At 32.5% G+C, this 19,545-nt stretch overlaps 1 protein-coding gene across 1 annotated transcript; it reads right to left on the bottom strand.

Moving 5' to 3' along the window:
* Window positions 1–9,807: 9,807 nt before the first annotated feature.
* Window positions 9,808–15,785, bottom strand: LOC136203092 (glycine dehydrogenase (decarboxylating), mitochondrial). The gene is made up of 15 exons (XM_065994145.1): window positions 14,025–15,785; window positions 13,496–13,741; window positions 13,339–13,416; window positions 13,152–13,252; window positions 12,883–13,078; window positions 12,640–12,765; window positions 11,952–12,137; window positions 11,754–11,867; window positions 11,237–11,389; window positions 10,952–11,140; window positions 10,786–10,863; window positions 10,580–10,705; window positions 10,394–10,492; window positions 10,198–10,315; window positions 9,808–10,114 (listed from the first exon to the last, which is right to left on the bottom strand). Exons 1-15 carry the CDS (start codon window positions 15,297–15,299, stop codon window positions 10,020–10,022), a joined length of 3,180 nt encoding a protein of 1,059 aa, XP_065850217.1. The 5' UTR covers window positions 15,300–15,785; the 3' UTR covers window positions 9,808–10,019.
* Between the last annotated feature and the right edge of the window lie 3,760 nt (window positions 15,786–19,545).

Raw genomic sequence — 19,545 nt, 5'->3', positions numbered from 1 at the left:
TTCTGAGGTTAGGGGTCTATTTATAGACTTCCAAAACCCTAATCCCAGTTGTGTTAGGAATTTAATTAATTGGAATTTTATTCTGAATAGGATTCCTAATTAGATAATTAAATAAACACTTTAATATTATCTAAACAATAACTAATTATATTTAGATAATTATTATTAATCAAATTAATAATTAATTAATGTTAGGGATAATTAATTAGAGTTTTAATTGCATAAAACATCCAATTAATATTATCAGATAATTCTTTAGTTTAATTTATAATCATAATCTACTTATTAAACTAAATTAATATCCCTAACTAATATATAAATTTCGGCCCATGTGTCTATGTCCCGCTAATTACGTTTTCGTCCTCCGATTCCAAGTCCCATATGCGACCCATTAGGTTCTTTATTGCCACTAGCCGTATATATCCTTTGAAATTATTCATCACGATTAATTCCAACATATATATAACGGAATACCGTCGCGAGCTGTTACTAGCAGAACCTATGATATTCCCCCAGAGCAATTAAAAAGTCAGGTTGATAACTGACGTTAACCTTTCTGTATTAGGTACAGTATAATACGATCCTTCATCAACTATATCTTGTCGGTCAATTCCTTATAACCATGGAATGTGTCAAGGTTACATATAACAAAGAGTCCGGTTTTACTTGTACATGTTAAATTCACTCTAAAAAGATAAGTTAAGTGAAATGTTCATTTCTACTCTTAACTGTATCACCTTGCAAGGATTTCAGCCAATTCACCACAAGCGGCCATTTGGATATATCTCCCACTTATCGGGAGTGACGAATGCTCAATCTGACATTAACTATTCTGCAATTACTTTGTGTGATACCCAACCCTGTTCTCACACACCCTAGGCTCTCACCTATTGGATCTTGCTCGCACAGAATCAAAGTATCAGACTCCATAATCTAGAATCACTAATTAACGAATGTTTGAGTCTGAGAATTAGTTATACCTACTAATACCAATGATATGAACAGTTGACACATTAGATAAATCAATCCATTCTGTTATCTCAAGTCGGGTCCCAATCCTAATGAACTCCTTCACCGGATCCATGTAACTGTCTAGATATCCGAATATATAAAGCTTGTGAGATCAGCTTTTTATCTCGACAGAAAACACTGTTACATGCAAGTATCAACATCAATATGCCAACCACTATAACATATTACTTGACTTGGGTTTACTTTAGGTTTATTGGTCTATTATAAAGTACAGTCTCACTTCATGCTTGTATGAACACTTTATAACTACTTAAATAAACTTAGGGTTACTTTCTTTATGAAAGATTCTTGCCTTTATATATAGTTATATTTTAATGCTATATATCTGATTAAACAAATGATCAAATAAACAATTTATTCATTAATATTAATATCCTAAAACAATTGTCTTTAGGACACTAAACTCCAACAGATTTATGCAAAGTGGGTAGCCAACGTGGTCCTAGTGAAGAAAGCTAATGGTAAGTGTCACATGTGCGTTGACTTCACCGATCTCAACAAGGCATGCCCTAAGGACTCATATCCATTGCCATGCATATAAATGCTTATTGATTCTACGGTAGGTTTCGCCATCTATTTGTTTCTGGATGTAGCAGCTAGATATCATCAAATCCCAATAATTATGTATCTCTTGAACACATGTTTCCGAACAGATGAAGGAACGTATGGATATAACATTATGCCTTTTGGTCTGAAAAATCCAAAAGCAACTTACCCGCGACTGGTAAATAAATTCAGAAACTCCAATTTCCAAATTCTCCTAGTTTATTTAACAAAATCTCAATCCGTCTTTTGCTATCTCTTAGTTTAGACATTACCAATATTGCCCAGTAATCAATTCGAGCTCTCTTAGGCTATGTTCTTTTTGACTGAAATTAAATTAAATTAACTGAAATTAAATGAACTGAACTAAACTGAATGCTACTGAACTGAACTTAACTGTACCAAATAATTATAATTATAATAAATTATATATATAATGATATATTTTTTATATAAATAATTATAATTACAATAAATAATGATAAATTATATATATATATATATATAATGATAAATGATATATTATATATAAAACATTATAATTATAATTGTCAAACCCGATCCAAAATAGAATCGGATATGACAGTGAGACGTTACTACAGACGTGAACGAGTCGGAAGTAACATCTCACAATCAAATGTTAAGAATTACAAATCATGTTTGAACTTAAAAACATTTTCTACATATACTTTTACATTTGTAAAAAGTCGAAATCATTTATAATTTCCAATTACGAATCCTTTTCTCGTGTGTTTTACCAAAACGAGTTCGAAACATAGAAAATTACTCCAATTCTAACTTGTTAACTTTTAATTTGCCTAATCTCACAAATTAACACCATACTTGGACATTCAAACCAAAATCCGGCATACCACAACTTTATATTCGATTCAAAATGGGCGACGTAAGTTCCTACATATTCACAAGCACAAAAAAATGCCTATATCTACATGTACAAAATGGTATGCAATACCCTAGAAGACGACTTGGACAATCGTGGCTGTATCCAATCCTCGCCCTAGTGTCGAACACTTCCCTCAGTACCTCGTACTTCTTCGCCTAAAAACATTAAAACATTTGAAAATATGAGACAAAAATCTCAGTAAGCAACTATCAACTATAAAAACTAGTTTTTACGTAAAATAGCTATATGTATACATTTGTGAAAACATTTAACCAAACCAAACCTTAAACTTATTAACTTGTAAACAACATCGAATTAAAACAGAATTTTAATCAATAATCTCAAATCAAACTTAATCAAAATGTAATGATTCGTTTATAAACATTTACTAAAAAACGAAGTTCGAATCAAATTCAATATCGTATCCATCACCGAGTATCCCCTCGTAAATCGATCCACAACATGTAAACATAATCGAAACGTCTCTTTAACCATGCCTAATCCTGTATTGGTCTTACCCAACACTTCGCTGCCAATATCCGACTAGGTCTTTAGACTGTGTACACAGGCCATGTTCCTCACTGAACATGGTCTTCAAATATCAAACCACCCGTCCGGACTACTCCTGATGGATATAAACTTTACCCAAAATCCAACCAAACTTCAATTTCATCAAATAGATCCAACTTTACTACAATCATCAATAAATCGAAATCCAACATTTACTAAACCAAAATAGCAATTGAACCCTGAAGAAAGAAATCCAAAATATCATTAAAACCCTTAAAGAAATCCAATTGAACACTAATGGAACCAAAATAACATTAAAACCCTTAAAGAATTCCAATTGAACACTAATTGAACCAAATTCCAATTTGAACACTAATTGAACCAAAATAACATTAAAACCCTTAAAGAATTCCAATTGAACATCAATTGAACTAAATATCCCTTAAGAAAACCAATTCAATATAAATTCAACTAAATAATAATCAAACTCTTAGGAAGAACCAATTCAACATCAAGGTAAAACCATTCAACATCAAGGTAAAACCAATTCAACATCAAAATAGTTCAAAATTACCATTGTGAACTCATTTCCTTCAAACTTGAACACAATCTCAAATCAACAACCAATACTCAAATAATTTCTAAGAAAACCCTTAGGAGACAAATTCATGGAGATTTATAGCTTAATATACATATATTTATACATGCAAACCAAAAACTAGTTGATAGTTACTTACCTTAGCCTAAATTTGAGATTAACACCACAAAACCCTAAATCTGTCCCAAAATCTGCCTAGCCCGTATTCTCTTCTCACACCTCCAAATCAAAATCCCTATGGTGAGAAGTTGCTTCTATGTGTCTAGAGTCTCCAGTTAAAATTTGAGATCATTTGGACGGTTAGATCTCCGGAAACACCCAAACCGGTGGAGCTGCCCTGTTTTTGGTGGTGGTGGAAGGTGGAGGAGAATGGAGAGAGAGAGTGGAGGAGGAAGAACAATGTAAAAGGATGAATTGATCTAAATGATTTTCAATTCTCAATAAGGCTATATATAGGCCTTGAATTAAGTGGTTAATTAGCCTTTTTGGTCCTCCAAAAATCTAATTTCTTTTAAAACTTACCCTAAATTTATAATTGTTATAAAAATGTGCAATTACCCTCAAAACTATACCCGTAACACCCAATTAATCGACCAATCCTATAACGAATTTAATATAACTTAGGGTTTGGGGTATAATAAATAAAAAATTAAGGACACAAACGTGACAATAATAAAATATAATAAATTATAAATTATATATAAGTAATTATAATTATAATAAATAATGATGAATTATATAAAAATTATAATAAATAATAAAACATTATATATAAATAATTATAATTATAATAAATAATAATGAATTATATATAAATAATATTAAATTACAAATTATATATCAATTATAATAAATAATAATACATTATTTATAAATAATGATGAATTATATATAAATAATACTAAATTATAAATTATATATAAATACTTATAATTTTAACAAATAATGATGAATATAAATAATATTAAATTATAAATTATAATAAAAAAATAAAAAATTATATATAAATAGTTATAATTATATATATATAATTCTAAATTCTAAATTATATATAAATAATTATAATTATAATTACTGAAATTAAATTAACTGAACTTAACTTAACTTAACTTAATGCTGCTGAACTGAACTGTACTTAGGCGTTGTTTGATAACTAAAAAAAGCACTTAAATTAATATATTCAACACTTAAATTAAATAAGTGTGTTTGATAACTACTTTTTATAAATGACTTAAATTGTTAAATTAAGTTAAAATCCACTTAAAAAGGTAAGTTAAAATTTTTGACTTAAATTTTTTGCTTAACACGATCAGATATAAGCATTTAATTGTTTGTGAACTAATTTACTGTTATGCCCTACCATCAAAAGAAGAGAACGTAATCCACTGTTATGCCCTACCATCAAAAGAAGAGAACGTAATCCACTGTTCTTTCTCCTACTATTTTTTTTTCTTTACGATCTTTATAGTTTGATTTCATTTGGGATTTATAATATTGTTAAATTTATAATATTGTATCCAATTTATTATTTAATTCTATTTAAAAAAAATCACATTATAAAATTTATATCTTTTGTCAATATTAACTATTTGGTCATTTTATCTATATTTATTTATATTTTTAACCGAATATATCTTAACTTTCAGGACCGTTATAGTACAATACAAAATGACTATATTAATTTGTTATTTTCTTTCTGTCTGTTTATAACAAATATAACGGTTAAAATAAAAAAATAGACAGAATGACTAAAGAGTTAACAGTGACAAAAGATATGGACCTTATAATGTGTTTTTCAAAATAGGAGGATTAGATAGTGTGTTAGGTAAAAAGTATAGGACTAATAAATTATTTATCCTATATATATAAAAGGATAAAGTTGTCCAATTTAGTATTTTATATTTCCTCGTATTAGAGTTATCAAACGAATTGGTAATATTCAGCACCTAATTTTCAATATAAACCAAACAGTTTGACAGTTTAACACTTTCAGCTTTTATAATATCCAACACTTAAAATTCAACACTTAATTTTTCAGCACTTAATTTTCAGTTTTATCAAACATCACCTTACTTATGCTGAAATTAAGTCAAAAAGAACAGGGTCTTAGTCTAGATTAAAATCCACAATTGTCATCTTCCTCAAAAGCTTTCATGCAATTTCGTGAAACTAAGATGTTTGAAACCATATTTTCAAGTTATTCTTAGTTTACACACTCACTCTAAATCATATTTAGAGACTTTTTTTTTTATTGATTTACAATCAATTAAAAAGACCCCGAAACAAGCTTTTTAAATTTCTCATTCTTGAAAATTAATTAAATAACTTTTCTTGAGGTCACGTTTCTAAAAATTATTCCCAACTCCTCACTTCATCATTTCGCCCTAAATTAATTTTAATACTTTTAGTTATACCAAATCTCGAAATCTTAGCCTTTATTTCGTGAAAATCGACACTCTTTAGCCTTCAAAATAATCCTTGGTTTCCAACCATCAAACAACTATTCTGTTAGAGCTATTTGGTTTCCAACCATCAAACAACTATTCTGTTAGAGCTATTTTCAAAAAATCATTCGAAGCTCGTTACTCAACCTTTTTTCGAAATTCCACTTCCAAACCCTTTAAATCATAGTTTCTGTTTCATTCAAATCCGATCTCTACAGCCTTCTAAATCGAGCTCCAAAATCCCACAAAAACTAATTGTTTTCCCCAAATCCTGAAATCACTATTCATATTCAATTAAATGGCAAAGTGCTGACATAGTCCTTGAACTTTTTAAATCATTCCAAATTCGTCTATAATTACCCGAACGACGCGATGGTTTCCAATTCGATTTCCACGATGTTCTTAGCTTCACCCACGACCATTCCGACAATGTCAACAAGTCTGTTTATTTGTGTTTAATCTCGTACATATTTTTTTAAGTATGTTTAATTTAAATTTTATAGCTTGCATTGTTGCTTTGAATTGCTAGCTTCAAGTGATATTGCTAGTTGTAATATTTATGCTTTATTTCCTACAAGTGTAATACACAAACATTAAAAAAAGATTTACAAAATTAATAAGAATAAAAAAAACTTAAAAAATTTATATCTTTGTGCCTTTATCGTTTTTATTTTCGGTACCCATATAAGTAAAAATTCTTTTTCAATCGACCTGTCAAGCAACATTGGATACCCAAGAGAGCTATTTTTATTTTCAGTTCTTATAGCTCTCGTCCAATCATTTCGTTAGAAATCAAGCCATTAAGCGCATTTATTTATTTATTTACCACTTTACCCTTTTGAGAACTAGCTTCTCTAGTACACCTGCATTATTTTTACAATTTTTAACTCCATTAGCGTATCACGATCGAAAATTGGAATATTTCGAAAATATCGCCAACAATTTTTGGTAGGCGCACTGAGACCAAAACATTTTTTATTACGAAAATTTTAACCAAAAGTTAATTATTTTGGTAGTGTGTTTGTATGGTATTTTTGCTGTGATATTCTTCTTTAGTAATTTATTTCCAAACTTTTCTAATATCATTGGTTGTTTAAGATGCCACCCTAGAAAAATACAAGTCGAGAATTACCCATGCTTGAGTTTGATGAAAATCAAAATATGAATGCAGATACAAATGTCAATGCAAGTGTACCCAAACATGTTGTCGAGACCGTGAGCCAATTAGAAGGCTTTCATCGAGCGTCAACACAACGATCGGACTTCGATACATTTTTTGCGAAACAAGAGACCCATATATGCAACCTAGAAAGACTTGTAGCTGAGATGTCGCAAAATGTTAAGGTGCAAACCGAGGCATTCCAACCAACCCAAAAATCCAAAATCACACAAAAAAAAAATCCACATTCTAAGCTTCCCATTACATTCCTAGAAGCCTAAACATTATTTTCTATAAGAAATACAAGAAGAAAACCCACAAAATCGGAAAACCCCATATCGGGTTCCATCTCCGATTTTTCCACCATTCTTGAACCTTCAAAGTTCATATTTTTCTTGATTAAAGCATAGATGAAGAAGAAAGAGTGAGAAACTTACCCATGAGAAGTGATTCTTGAGGAGAGGAAGTTATTTTTGATTTTTGAGTGTAGAGAGAGAGAGAGAGAGATTTGAGAAGAAGAAGAAGAAGGGGGAATATGTGTTTTGTTTTAGAGTTCTTTTTAGAGTAGGAGTGTTTTGAGTAAAAATTTTAGAAAGATTAAGGTCAATTTTTTGAAAATTAAAAATTATGGGTTAGATTTTTAGAAGACTTATTTTATGTGCAAAATTCATTTCCAATCTTTTAGACATAAAATAGGGGGCAATTGTTGTGGGGTAATTTAATTTTTATATATTTTTTTAGCATAGGTTATAATTTTATCCTATGGTTAAATATATTTAATTTATTTGGTCTTTCAACAAAATAAAAATAAAATATAAAAGTGAAAAAGAATATCAAAAGAAATGTAGAAAGAGAAAAAGAAAAAGAAAGAGTCAAAACACATATGGAAAATGTGAGCAGTGTTTTTAGCAAACATGACCAATGACTTCAACTGCAAATTAGGACATCAATTTGAATATACTTTGATTCGATTCCAATGTTGTTTGAAAGTTCAAGATCTTATCTTTCAAACAACATCTTATGGGTATCAAACGGACTCGTATTGAAGTCAGGAGACTCTATCAAAGATTGCTGCTATCTGAAATTTCGGAAAATTCCAGCAACTTACCATGTGTGAATTTCATATCCTCAACCCCTTTTCTTTGGCTTCGAGCACACCCATGATCTACCCTTAAATGATGGAACATAATAAACATAGTGGATAAGAAAAACAAGGATGGTTGAATGTAGTTTCGTTGCCCAAAAAACTATAAATAAAGCTCATTTTCTTTATTACAATCCCCAACAAAATCAACCAACAAATCAATCAACAAAACCAATTATCAAATCAATCTATCCTATTTCGGATCATATTATCAATTTTTAGTCTCTCATATTCATCCTTTTAGCTTTAATTTAGTCAATCTTAATCTACTTTTCCAAATCAAGTTCTCAAATTTTCCAACAAAGCTTCCGAAGAAACTTCAATATCCAAATTCTCTTATTTTATTCAACCAAATCTTAATTTTTTTTTTTGCTACCTCTTAGTTTAATCATTACCAATATTGCTAAGTAATCAATTCGAGCTCTCTTAGTTTAGATTAAAATACATCATTGTCATTTTTCTCAAAAGCTTTCAAGCAATTTCGTGAAACCAAGAAATCATTAAATTAGATTAAATAATTTTTTTTTAAAAAAAAATCACTTTTTTTATTCCATTTTATAATGATACATCTTTTTTTCTGCTTTTTTCATGTAATCCTAATCTCTAATAATTGATTTATTAATTTTTATATAATTATAGAAATTTTAACTTAATAACGTAGAAATTATTTCATTTAAAAAATAGCATGAAAAATATTACGAAAATTATAAAATTAAGAGTAGGGCTACATCATAACATTGTAAATGTGAACTTTTTATCTTTAATAAACTTTACGGGATAAAATGAAAAAAAATATGATTTTATAAAATTATCAAGATTCATAATAATGTTATTTTTTTTTTGAAAATATTATATTAAATAATAATAAAATGCAAATAAAAATTTAAAAGAAGAATTAATAATAATAAAAAATTGTGCCTACCAAAAAAATAATAATAATAAATTGTACTAATATGTACAAGTAGAAAAATATCGGTGTATATAATATATATACATATTTCATTATAAATATGTTAATTAAATTTGAACTAAAAAGATTAAGTTTTACTTATATAAAAAAACGCTATTTTGTATTTTTATATAGAAAGACACATAGATTTTTATATATAAAAATATATAAAAGGACCAAAGAGTTTAATTAAGACAAATCTTTTTCTTTTCTTTTTGAACTAGTGATTAAAGACAAATCTTAAGGACTTTAAAATATATGTATGGACTAAGTAATATAATAAGTTTAAAACATGGAGATGAAATTGTTTACCCTTATAATTGTTATTATGATAATAAATAAGTATATTTTTATAAATATTTATTTAAAAAATCTATTTTGTGTAATAACTGCCGTTAAAAATATACTGAGATAACAGAATGGGAAAGCCTTTTCTGTTGACAAATTTTGATTTTTTGAACAGAGATGAGAAGTATATATGTTTATCTGATTTAGTCCTAACCTAACCTAAGATAAAGATATGATTGAGATGTTGAAAGCATCAGGAGAGAAAGATGAAAGGAAATGATAATTACAGCAGTTATGTTGCAATTAGCAACAATTGCTATTAGAGCAGCTGTTTATCAGTATATGATCAAATGAATGTTTCCAGCTGCAATAACAATAACATTATATGTACACAAAAGGTAGCAAGACCAACTCGGAACACAACCTTTGCATGCATTGTCGAAGATGATTAAGCGGTAGCTGCAGCCTGCTCTTCCACATAGTGTGATGCTGGCTGAAGGGTGCAGATAAGGTTGCGATCACCATAAACATTGTCCACCCGTCCTGTAAATATAACAGTTTTCGATAATCAGATCATCAGTAATGTTGAAGAGTGACTAAGCTGATAAGTGCTGATTGATTCATACCTGTAGTAGGCCAGAACTTTGCACCACGGAGCCAGGAAGCAGGGAATGCTGCGTAATCCCGAGTGTACGGTTTTGTCCATGCATCTCCCATGAGCAAAGATGGTGGATGCGGAGCTCCCTGGACAACAAAATGCATCACTACCAAAATCCACATTTTGACAGTTTACAGAAAAAAGAATAGGCCGTTTAAGTTAACCTTTAGGACGTTGTTGTGGACATCAGCTTTTCCTTTCTCGATTTCTGCAATTTCTTCCCTGATGGAGATAAGTGCATCACAGAATCTGTCTAATTCAGCCTGTAAAAGAAAATTGAAGTTGAATTTGATTGAAAATCCTTAAGAGAGGTGAGGAATATGAAATATGAGGAAATAATTAGCTTGTACCTTGCTTTCACTTTCAGTGGGTTCAATCATAAGTGTGCCTGGAACTGGCCATGACATTGTTGGTCCATGAAATCCGTAGTCCATCAGGCGTTTTGCGACGTCCTCAGGCTCAATACCAGCAGTATTCTGTGATAATATATCTAGTTATTAATGATGATAGATTAATAAACAAGAATGACTACGACAGATATTAATATTACAAGTACCTTAAAGCCTCTCAAGTCCACAATGAATTCATGGGCACATGTTCCATTGACACCACGGAAGAGAATTGGGTAGTAGTCCTGGAAAGCAAACAAATGGCAAAGGAAAAATTAAATGTGTTTCATATTGAACTGCATACAAAGTTATAGTCGAAGGAAGATCACGAACCTCCAAACGCTTAGCCATGTAGTTTGCATTCAAGATGGCAATCTTTGAGGCATCAGTAAGACCCTGAGATCCCATCATTGCGATGTAAGTATAAGAGATTGGCAAGATAAGTGCAGAGCCCCATGGTGCAGCTGCAATGGTGCCCAGTGGTTGAGCTGCGTCAGGGGCTGGTATACCACCTGTAGCTACCTATAATACAATGTGAAAAGATATTACATTTACAATATATGACATAAAAGCCAAGTAAAAATAGTGCTAAATTTTCACTCCAATTGGAATACTTACCACAGGATGTGAAGGCAAAAATGGAGCCAAGTGTTTCTTCACACCAATAGGACCCATTCCAGGACCACCACCGCCATGTGGAATGCAAAATGTTTTGTGGAGATTCAGATGGCAAACATCAGCTCCAATAAAACCCGGGCTTGTCAACCCCACCTGAAATGGCCAAAGCTTAAGGTTAAGATGACAATCTGTTTACTGAATTTTGGAAAAAAGAATGCCATAGTAATGCTCAGTAACTATGCAAAGACTAAAACACCGATAACCTAGAATTGTTTTGATGAAATCTATGGTTTCTTCCAAGTAACGACATAAATAAACTATGTAAGTTTAAATGCATTTGCAGTTATAGAACTGCTTAGCTTCTCACCAGCCCTGTTAAGACGAGGGATTGCATTTACAGTTTAACAAAGAAGGTGTGTTGAAGAAATAAAAATGATCACATAAACACAAGAATTGGATAAGGGATGACTACGATATGTAACAGATAATGAGAGGAAGATAGTATCAGAAAACAGACCTGTGCATTCATGTTTGCTCCATCCATGTACACTTGTCCTCCATTATCATGAATTATCTTACATATCTCATCAATACCTTCTTCATAAACTCCATGAGTGGAAGGATAGGTCACCTGAAAAGTTATCAGAATAAAATTTCCGCACCATGCAGTAAGTTCACAGGCTTAATGATCTTTCTATAAACAAAATATTCATACCATAAGTGCTGATAGGTTGTCCCTATTGGCTTCAGCTGCCTTTTTTAGCTCCGGAATGTTAATGTTTCCCTTGGCATCAGTACCAACAGATACAATCTTCATCCCGCACATGGCAGCACTTGCAGGGTTTGTCCCATGGGCTGAAACAGGTATAATACATACATTGCGATGATGATCTCCTCTTGCCTGTAGCATTCATTTGGGGAGGAGATCAGCATAATCAATTAATATAAATTTTAAAAACAAAACAGTAAAGAAAGGATTGATATAATTTATGTGGCCTTCTTAGCAAGAAAAAGGAAGGAACACAAATTTATTAATTCAAAGCCTGCAAATAGAGTTCTCTTATGTTTAAATAAATTTGAGGAAAAGAATTATTTTGCAGACTCCATTCACAGAATCATTTGCATGAAATAGTTGAGCAAACAGGACTTTAAAGGAATTTTTTCATGGAAGAGAACAATTACAGGATACTAGTAATGGTTAACTTCAGGATACTAAAAATTACTTGAGTTTTCTGCTGCTTCCCTTTTTCTGATAAAAATTTTACAAAGAGAAAGGAAATTTTACGTAATGATTATTCTTGACCACTCCACATAAAATAAGCTTCCAGTAAAAAAGAATTAACAGTATAAAAGATTTCTTTGTTGCACCTATATGTAAAAAAGTATTACTGCTATATTTATACCTTATGATATGCACGAATAACCATCAGTCCAGCATACTCTCCAGCAGCACCAGCATTAGGTTGCAATGAGAACGAGTCAAACCCGGTAATTGTACACAGTAAGTCACCCAAGTCTTTGAACATTTCCTTAGGAAAGATAAGAATTCAAACAACAATAAATTTGATTGTTTGCACAATATTGAAATACAAAAAATAGCATAACGTATCTAGATATTCTGTTTATCTTATGCGCTAACTTCCTACCTGATAGCCCGCAGCCTGTGCAGTAGGAGCAAAAGGGTGAATATCGGTAAAATTAGGCAATGTCACTGGCATCATTTCGGTAGTTGCATTCAGTTTCATAGTACAAGACCCCAGTGGAATCATACTGTGGCACAAAGAGAGATCCTTTGACTGTAGCCTGTACAAATACCTGAGCAGCTCATGCTCCGTATGGTACCTAACGAAAACAAATAAATTTTAGACTGGGTAAGAAATAGCTATGTTGCCAGTGTTTTAGGAAAAGGGGGTACATGTTAAAGATTTGATGGGTCAGGAATGAGCTCTCTCTTGTAAGCTTTGAAGGGATCACATTCTGAACTTCTGGTGCCAGAGATTCAGCAGTGAATGGCACCTGAATTTAACAGAAAAATCTTAATTTGATGGTTGAGATCGTGTTTAACTGAAACCAACTTCTAAGACATATTTGACAAGACTTACAGGCTTGCCACCAGCAAATACTCCAAAGAGTTTATCAACATCCTCCAAGGTTGTCGTTTCATCAAAGGAAACAGTGATCTGAAAAGGAAACGTTATGCTGAAAGTCCGAGGGAATCATTTTGAAATGAAATAAAAAAACAGATAGCGTTCAACTTACAGTGTTTGCATCTACGACTCGCAAGTTTATCTCACTTTTATAAGCAGCATCAGCTACTGCATGCGCATTAGCACACTTTACTTTCACAGTATCAAAGAAGGGAAGACCCTGGACTTCCGCGGTTCCAAGTTTCTTCAGTCCAGCAGCAAATGCTCCAGCAAGACCATGAACCCTTTGAGCAATAGCTTTCAAGCCTTCTGGTCCGTGATAGACAGCATACATAGCAGCCATGTTTGCAAGTAATGCCTAAATAGTAGAAGAAATTCATTTTGCAATTACTATGGCATTCATAGATGAAGCAGTTACTAAAGAAATAATTAACAGCGACATAAACATTATCCTTTTTGTAGTCAACTAAATCATGACCACAATAAATGTGTTCCTGACACAAAAACTGTACTAGGAAGAATTTCCAGGAATTGTTTTTGTCTATGAAAACATGCCTTGAGAAACTGTTTTTCACTAACTTTGCACAAATATATCTGAAATGAACAACAAAATAAACAAGAACATAAGCAATAAGACATACTTGAGCAGTGCAGATGTTACTGGTAGCCTTGTCCCTGCGAATATGCTGCTCCCTCGTCTGCATCGCCATACGTAGAGCAGGCTTCCCCGAAGAATCAACACTAACACCAATAATTCTTCCAGGCATCAAGCGTTTGTACTCTTGCGAGGTAGCCAAGAATGCGGCATGGGGACCTCCATAACCCATGGGAACACCAAACCTTTGTGCTGATCCCACAACAATATCTGCTCCCAATTCACCAGGAGGCTTTAACATGGTTAACGCCAACAAATCCGTTGCCATAACAACCTTAACCCCATTAGCATGAGCATTCTTAATGAACTCCTCATAATCCAAAACTTCACCCTCAGTTCCGGGATACTGAACCAAAACCCCACAGACATCCCCACTTTTGTAACTAATGTCCTTAAGATCCATAGTAACTACCTTAAGATCAAAACCATCAGCTCTAGTCTTACAAATATCAATAGTTTGTGGGTGACAGTTGGTAGCAATAACAAAAGTCTTTTTCTTCCCTTTAAGAATATTATTACACATAGCCATTGCCTCAGCAGCAGCAGTTCCTTCATCAAGCAATGAAGCATTTGACATGGGCAATCCAGTAAGATCTGTAATCACTGTTTGGTAATTAAGCAAAGACTCCAATCTCCCCTGAGATATCTCAGCTTGGTAAGGAGTATACTGAGTATACCAAGCTGGATTCTCCATTATATTTCTCAAAATAACCGGAGGAACAAAGGTGTTATAATAACCCATCCCTATGTATGACTTAAAGACCTTATTTTTGGATGCTAAATTACTCATATGTTGCATCATTTGGCTCTCAGTTAATCCACCATCGAACTTAGAGAACTTCATAGAATCAATTCTAATAGATTTGGGGACAGTTGCATCAACCAACGCATCAAGATTATCGAACCCACATACCTGAGCCATTTTAGTCTGCTCATCTGGAGTGGCAGAATTATGGCGGCGAGGGAAAGTGTCACTGGGTTTCAATGACGCAACAGATATGGATCGCACTTGTGAGCCAATCCCATTATAACCAGCAGCAGCAGCAGCAGCATTGGAAAAGACACCAGTTTTCCCTGATCTAGGATTTCTAGCAGCAAAAGAAGACAATGATGAAACGTACCTAGAAGGAGTGTACAATACAGGCGATGAAGAGTTTAACAGAGCAGATGACTCATTGCGGGAAATCTGATTCAATTGTTTGGTTTCATTCACCAAGCGCTTCAGGATTGCCCTGTTTGCTAACTTTCTTGCTCGCTCCATTAATGTAATGTACAGAGAAGCAGAGCAAGAAATAAACGACTGTTTTTTTTTTTAATCTTCTTATAAAGCTGAAGAATGGGGTTGGTGAAGGAAAAAGGAAAAAGAAAGAGATTATTTGTGCTCCATGAAACGAATGGAGAGAAGAGTTGGTGATGATATAGTGAAATTTGTCTGTATAAAAATAAATAAAATAAAAAATAAAAAAAAGAATAATTTAATTTTAAGGGTTCAAGATCTGGTGGCGGAGGGTGGGTGGTGACTGCCTGACTGGGCACCAAAGAGGAAAAAGACAATATTTTTATTTATTTATTTTGATTTAGGAGAAGGAGATAATGAAACAATCTCCAAGACATTACCAAAATGAATGGAAGCAATTAAAGGAAGAAAGATTGAGTATCAATGGATGAGAATGGTTCCCAATTTATTTAATTCCAAGACAAAAGGAAAAGTTGAGATTTTTATTTCCAGGAATGGTGAAAAACCTAAAGATACTTTGGTGGCTGAATCTCTTTCACTCCCTTCCTATCTCTGTGTCTCCTACACATGTCTCGCCCTCACTGCATCAACATTAAACTACAAAAACAGTTTAAGTACACCTGTTTAAACACACTGCACATACCATGAAAATCTATAGATCTTTTAAAAAGAAAAAATAAAAAAAATAATAAAAAAATCCGGATTTTATAACCATCAATTTCTGGAATCTTGGATGTGAAATTTCTCTCCTTTTAAATATATATGAATTCGATAGTTTGTATTTTATTTTAATGAAAATATGAATTTGATAGTTTAAGTTGGGGGAGTGATATAAGATTTGGGTGGAGAGCATAAATTAGAGATTAGAAATTATCTTCTTATCAAAATGGCTGGGAAAATTGTGGCTGACGTTTGAGATGAAGCATGGTGTGTCCTCCAAGTGGTAAGAAGAATGATGTAGGTAGGAGATGGGGATTTGACGATTCAGATCAAATTCCGGAATTTTATAGTTTTATTCATTATTCTCAGAAATGGGAATCTTGAATTGGATTGAAAAAGTTTGGTGGTCTAAGTGGTAATCTATTGTATAATCCAATAAATCATTAGGTTACTATACACGATGTTAAATTTCCTAAACTACCTTATTTCTTAAGGCTCCTAACGTTTCCGAATATCTAAAATGTTGCAATTTTACATAAGGTTGGCATCTAAGAGTAATTATCTCTAACATTGATAAGTTGAGTCAATTTGAAAAATAATTTATCAAACTGTCTTCTCGATCATGAAGTTTGTCATCTTTTAACCTTGGCCCTGTTTGGGAATTAGCTACTAGCTGATTACATTAGCTGTTAGCTGTTAGCTGATTTGACTAGCTGTTTTGTGTAGACCTGTTTGGTAAAAATTAGCTGATTGATAATAGCGGTTTGTGCAAAAAGACGAATAAGGGCATTAATTTTGGCGCAGGAGAAGAGAGAGTCTATCTATTAGGGTTAAAGAAATCCATTAATTTTAATATTCCAAAACGCTAATTGAAAAAGCTCATTTTAAGAGCTTTTTCTAAATTAGCGTTTTCATCCCAAACCTCTCTCCCAAACCTCTCTCCACCAAACACTCCAATAAGTGGTTTCAGTGGTCAAACTTCTAAAATTGGTCAAAACCGCTCTTTTTATCCCAAAACGCTCTTTACCAAACAGGACCCTTGTGTCATTTTATCACTTATTAGTAACATATTACAAATATTACAAACATATGAATACACGTGAAAAGAAAACTATACTGTTTTTGTACAAGTTGGACAAAAAAAACAATTCAAATATTTCACTGAATTTATACATATTAATCTTTAATTTTATTATCAAATTACAAAAAATTATGAAATATTTGTTTAGAACAAGTTGATTTGCAATTTGATAGAATAAAGAATAAAAAATTTGTGTTTTATAATAATGTCTGAAATTGACCAACTTGCCAACGTTTGAGAGTAAAACTGCTCTTAACTATAGTAAATTTAAAATTGCACTATTTCAGACGTTAAACGTAAATTATTCTTCACTGTAAATGTATTTTTACATGTTATCTTTTTTCTCAAAAAAAAGGAAAAGTCGTTGAATATCAAATTAAAAGTTACCTCTTAGTGGGTATTTGATTGCTCATTTTCATGCCCATGTTTGCCTTTTCACTTCAAAAGGGAGAGTTTTAGGCGTTTGGTTAGTGACCTCATATTTGCCTTTTACATCTGAAAAGCAGCATTAGATGTTTGCTTAGTGAGCTCCTGTTTGTCTTTTACACCCGAAAAGCAGCTTTTTACAAAAGTAGATAATCTCTGCTTTTTGGAAAAACAATTTTTTCCAACAGCAAACCGTAACAGCAAGAGCAAATGGCAAACCGTAACAGCAAACAACAAGCAGTATTAAAATGAGAGTCAAATACTAACTTGTCCAAGAATGTGAGCTATTTGTTTTGTTGATTTTCTAGTAAAAAACACCTGAAACAATCAAACTCAAGGCTTTTAAACCCTAGAATCTCAGCATTAAAAGCATTTATCAGATTCGGAAGCCAAACATTACGGTCTTGTCTGCTAAAGACTTTTCTAAGATAACATTAGAGATTTGAGTCACTTTAGAGGTTTTGACTAATCAAATCTCCAATAATGGTATTTGATAAAAAGAGATTTGAAAGAGTTTATTGGATAAAAGATAATAATTTTAAAAAAACTGATTTTACGAGCTTCTTCAATTAACTTATTCCTCAATCTTTTTTTGAATGATATTTTTATATGTTTTTATCATGTCTTTACCAAATAAAGATTTTACCATGTTTTTATATGTCATTTTACAAACAGCTATTATCAATAAGCTAAGTTTTATCAAATAAATTTACACAATCAGCTAGTCAAATCAACCAATCAAAAAAATAATCAGCTAACAATTAATATAAGGGAAAATTACAAAACTATATCAAATGGGAGGCCTATTTACATATTTAACCCATTTACTCAACCTACTACATATCTAGACTGATTTTTTGTGACTTTCCCATAATACCCTAACCTTCCCACTTCCCACCACATCGCGAACGGCCGCTCACCCTATCTCCTTAGTTAGGCAAAAAGTTGGCTCATCCATTAATGATTTCAAGACTTTTGATCTTCCTTTCTTCCTTTAAATTGCACGAAATCTGCACCATTCCGCCAAATCACAATGAATTTCTCTTTTTCCTCTCTTCATCTCTTGATTCTGCAACTTCCTAACCCTAGAAAACGAAGCCATGGTTCTTCATCTTTCTGTTCGTTACTTGGTTTCTTTCTTCTTGTTACCATGTTAGAAATGGCTGTTCTACGTTATTTCCTTCGTTTTTCCCATGTTATCATATTGTTATTGTTGCTTTTAAGGGTGAAAGGGGCGAAAAATGTAAGTATATGTTGTTTTTTCTGCGTTTTTTCATGAATACACTTCGTGAATCGATGATTTCGTGAAGATTTGTGAAGAGAAAGAGCCTGGAAAGTGACGATCTACTTCGTGAATCAATGATTTCGCGAAGATCTGCGAAGAGAAAGAGTCTGAAACGTGTGGATCTACCTCGCGAATCGATTAGTTCGCGAAGTCTGCGAATAGATCATCACGTTTCAGACCTCGCAGACTTCACGAAAGCATCGATATGCGACATAGATCGTCACGTTTCAAACCTTGCATACCTTGCGAAAACATTGATTAGCGAAGTATAATCACCTCTTTCCCTGCACATTTACATTCGCATGCTTCGCTAATCTTCATTTCGAGAAGCCAAAATCGTCTTTTTCGCTGCCTAGCACGATTAATTTTTTATGAAGGTGGTTGAATACGTAACATCCCTTTCTGGAAGGCGGCGTACTGGGCTATAGGGGAGATAACTTTCCTTCCTGTATAGGGATGAACTTCCCTCAAGATTGACACATTCACTCCTGAAATGGTTAGTTAGGAGAGATTGTGTCAATAATCCGGTACCAATTTTGAAGCGGATGAGTAATCTTGGTGTGCACCATGGGACACATCCATCCCAAAAGGTCTGGACTTCCATTTCTCATCCCAAAAGGTATGGACTTCCATTTCTCATAGCAAAAAGAAATGGAAGTCCAGACCTTTTGGGATGAGAAATGGAAGTCCAGACCTTTTGGGATGGATGTGTCTCACGGTACACACCAAGATTACTCATCCGCTTCAAAATTGGTATCAGATTATTGGCACAATCTCTACTAACCAACCATTTTAGGAGTGAATGTGCTTTGTTAGGA

The sequence above is a fragment of the Euphorbia lathyris genome, chromosome 8, assembly GCF_963576675.1.
Source record: "Euphorbia lathyris chromosome 8, ddEupLath1.1, whole genome shotgun sequence".
NCBI classification, from domain to species: Eukaryota; Viridiplantae; Streptophyta; class Magnoliopsida; order Malpighiales; family Euphorbiaceae; genus Euphorbia; species Euphorbia lathyris.
Note: the sequence above shows the minus strand (reverse complement) of the source record. Positions and strands in the feature narration are given on the sequence as shown.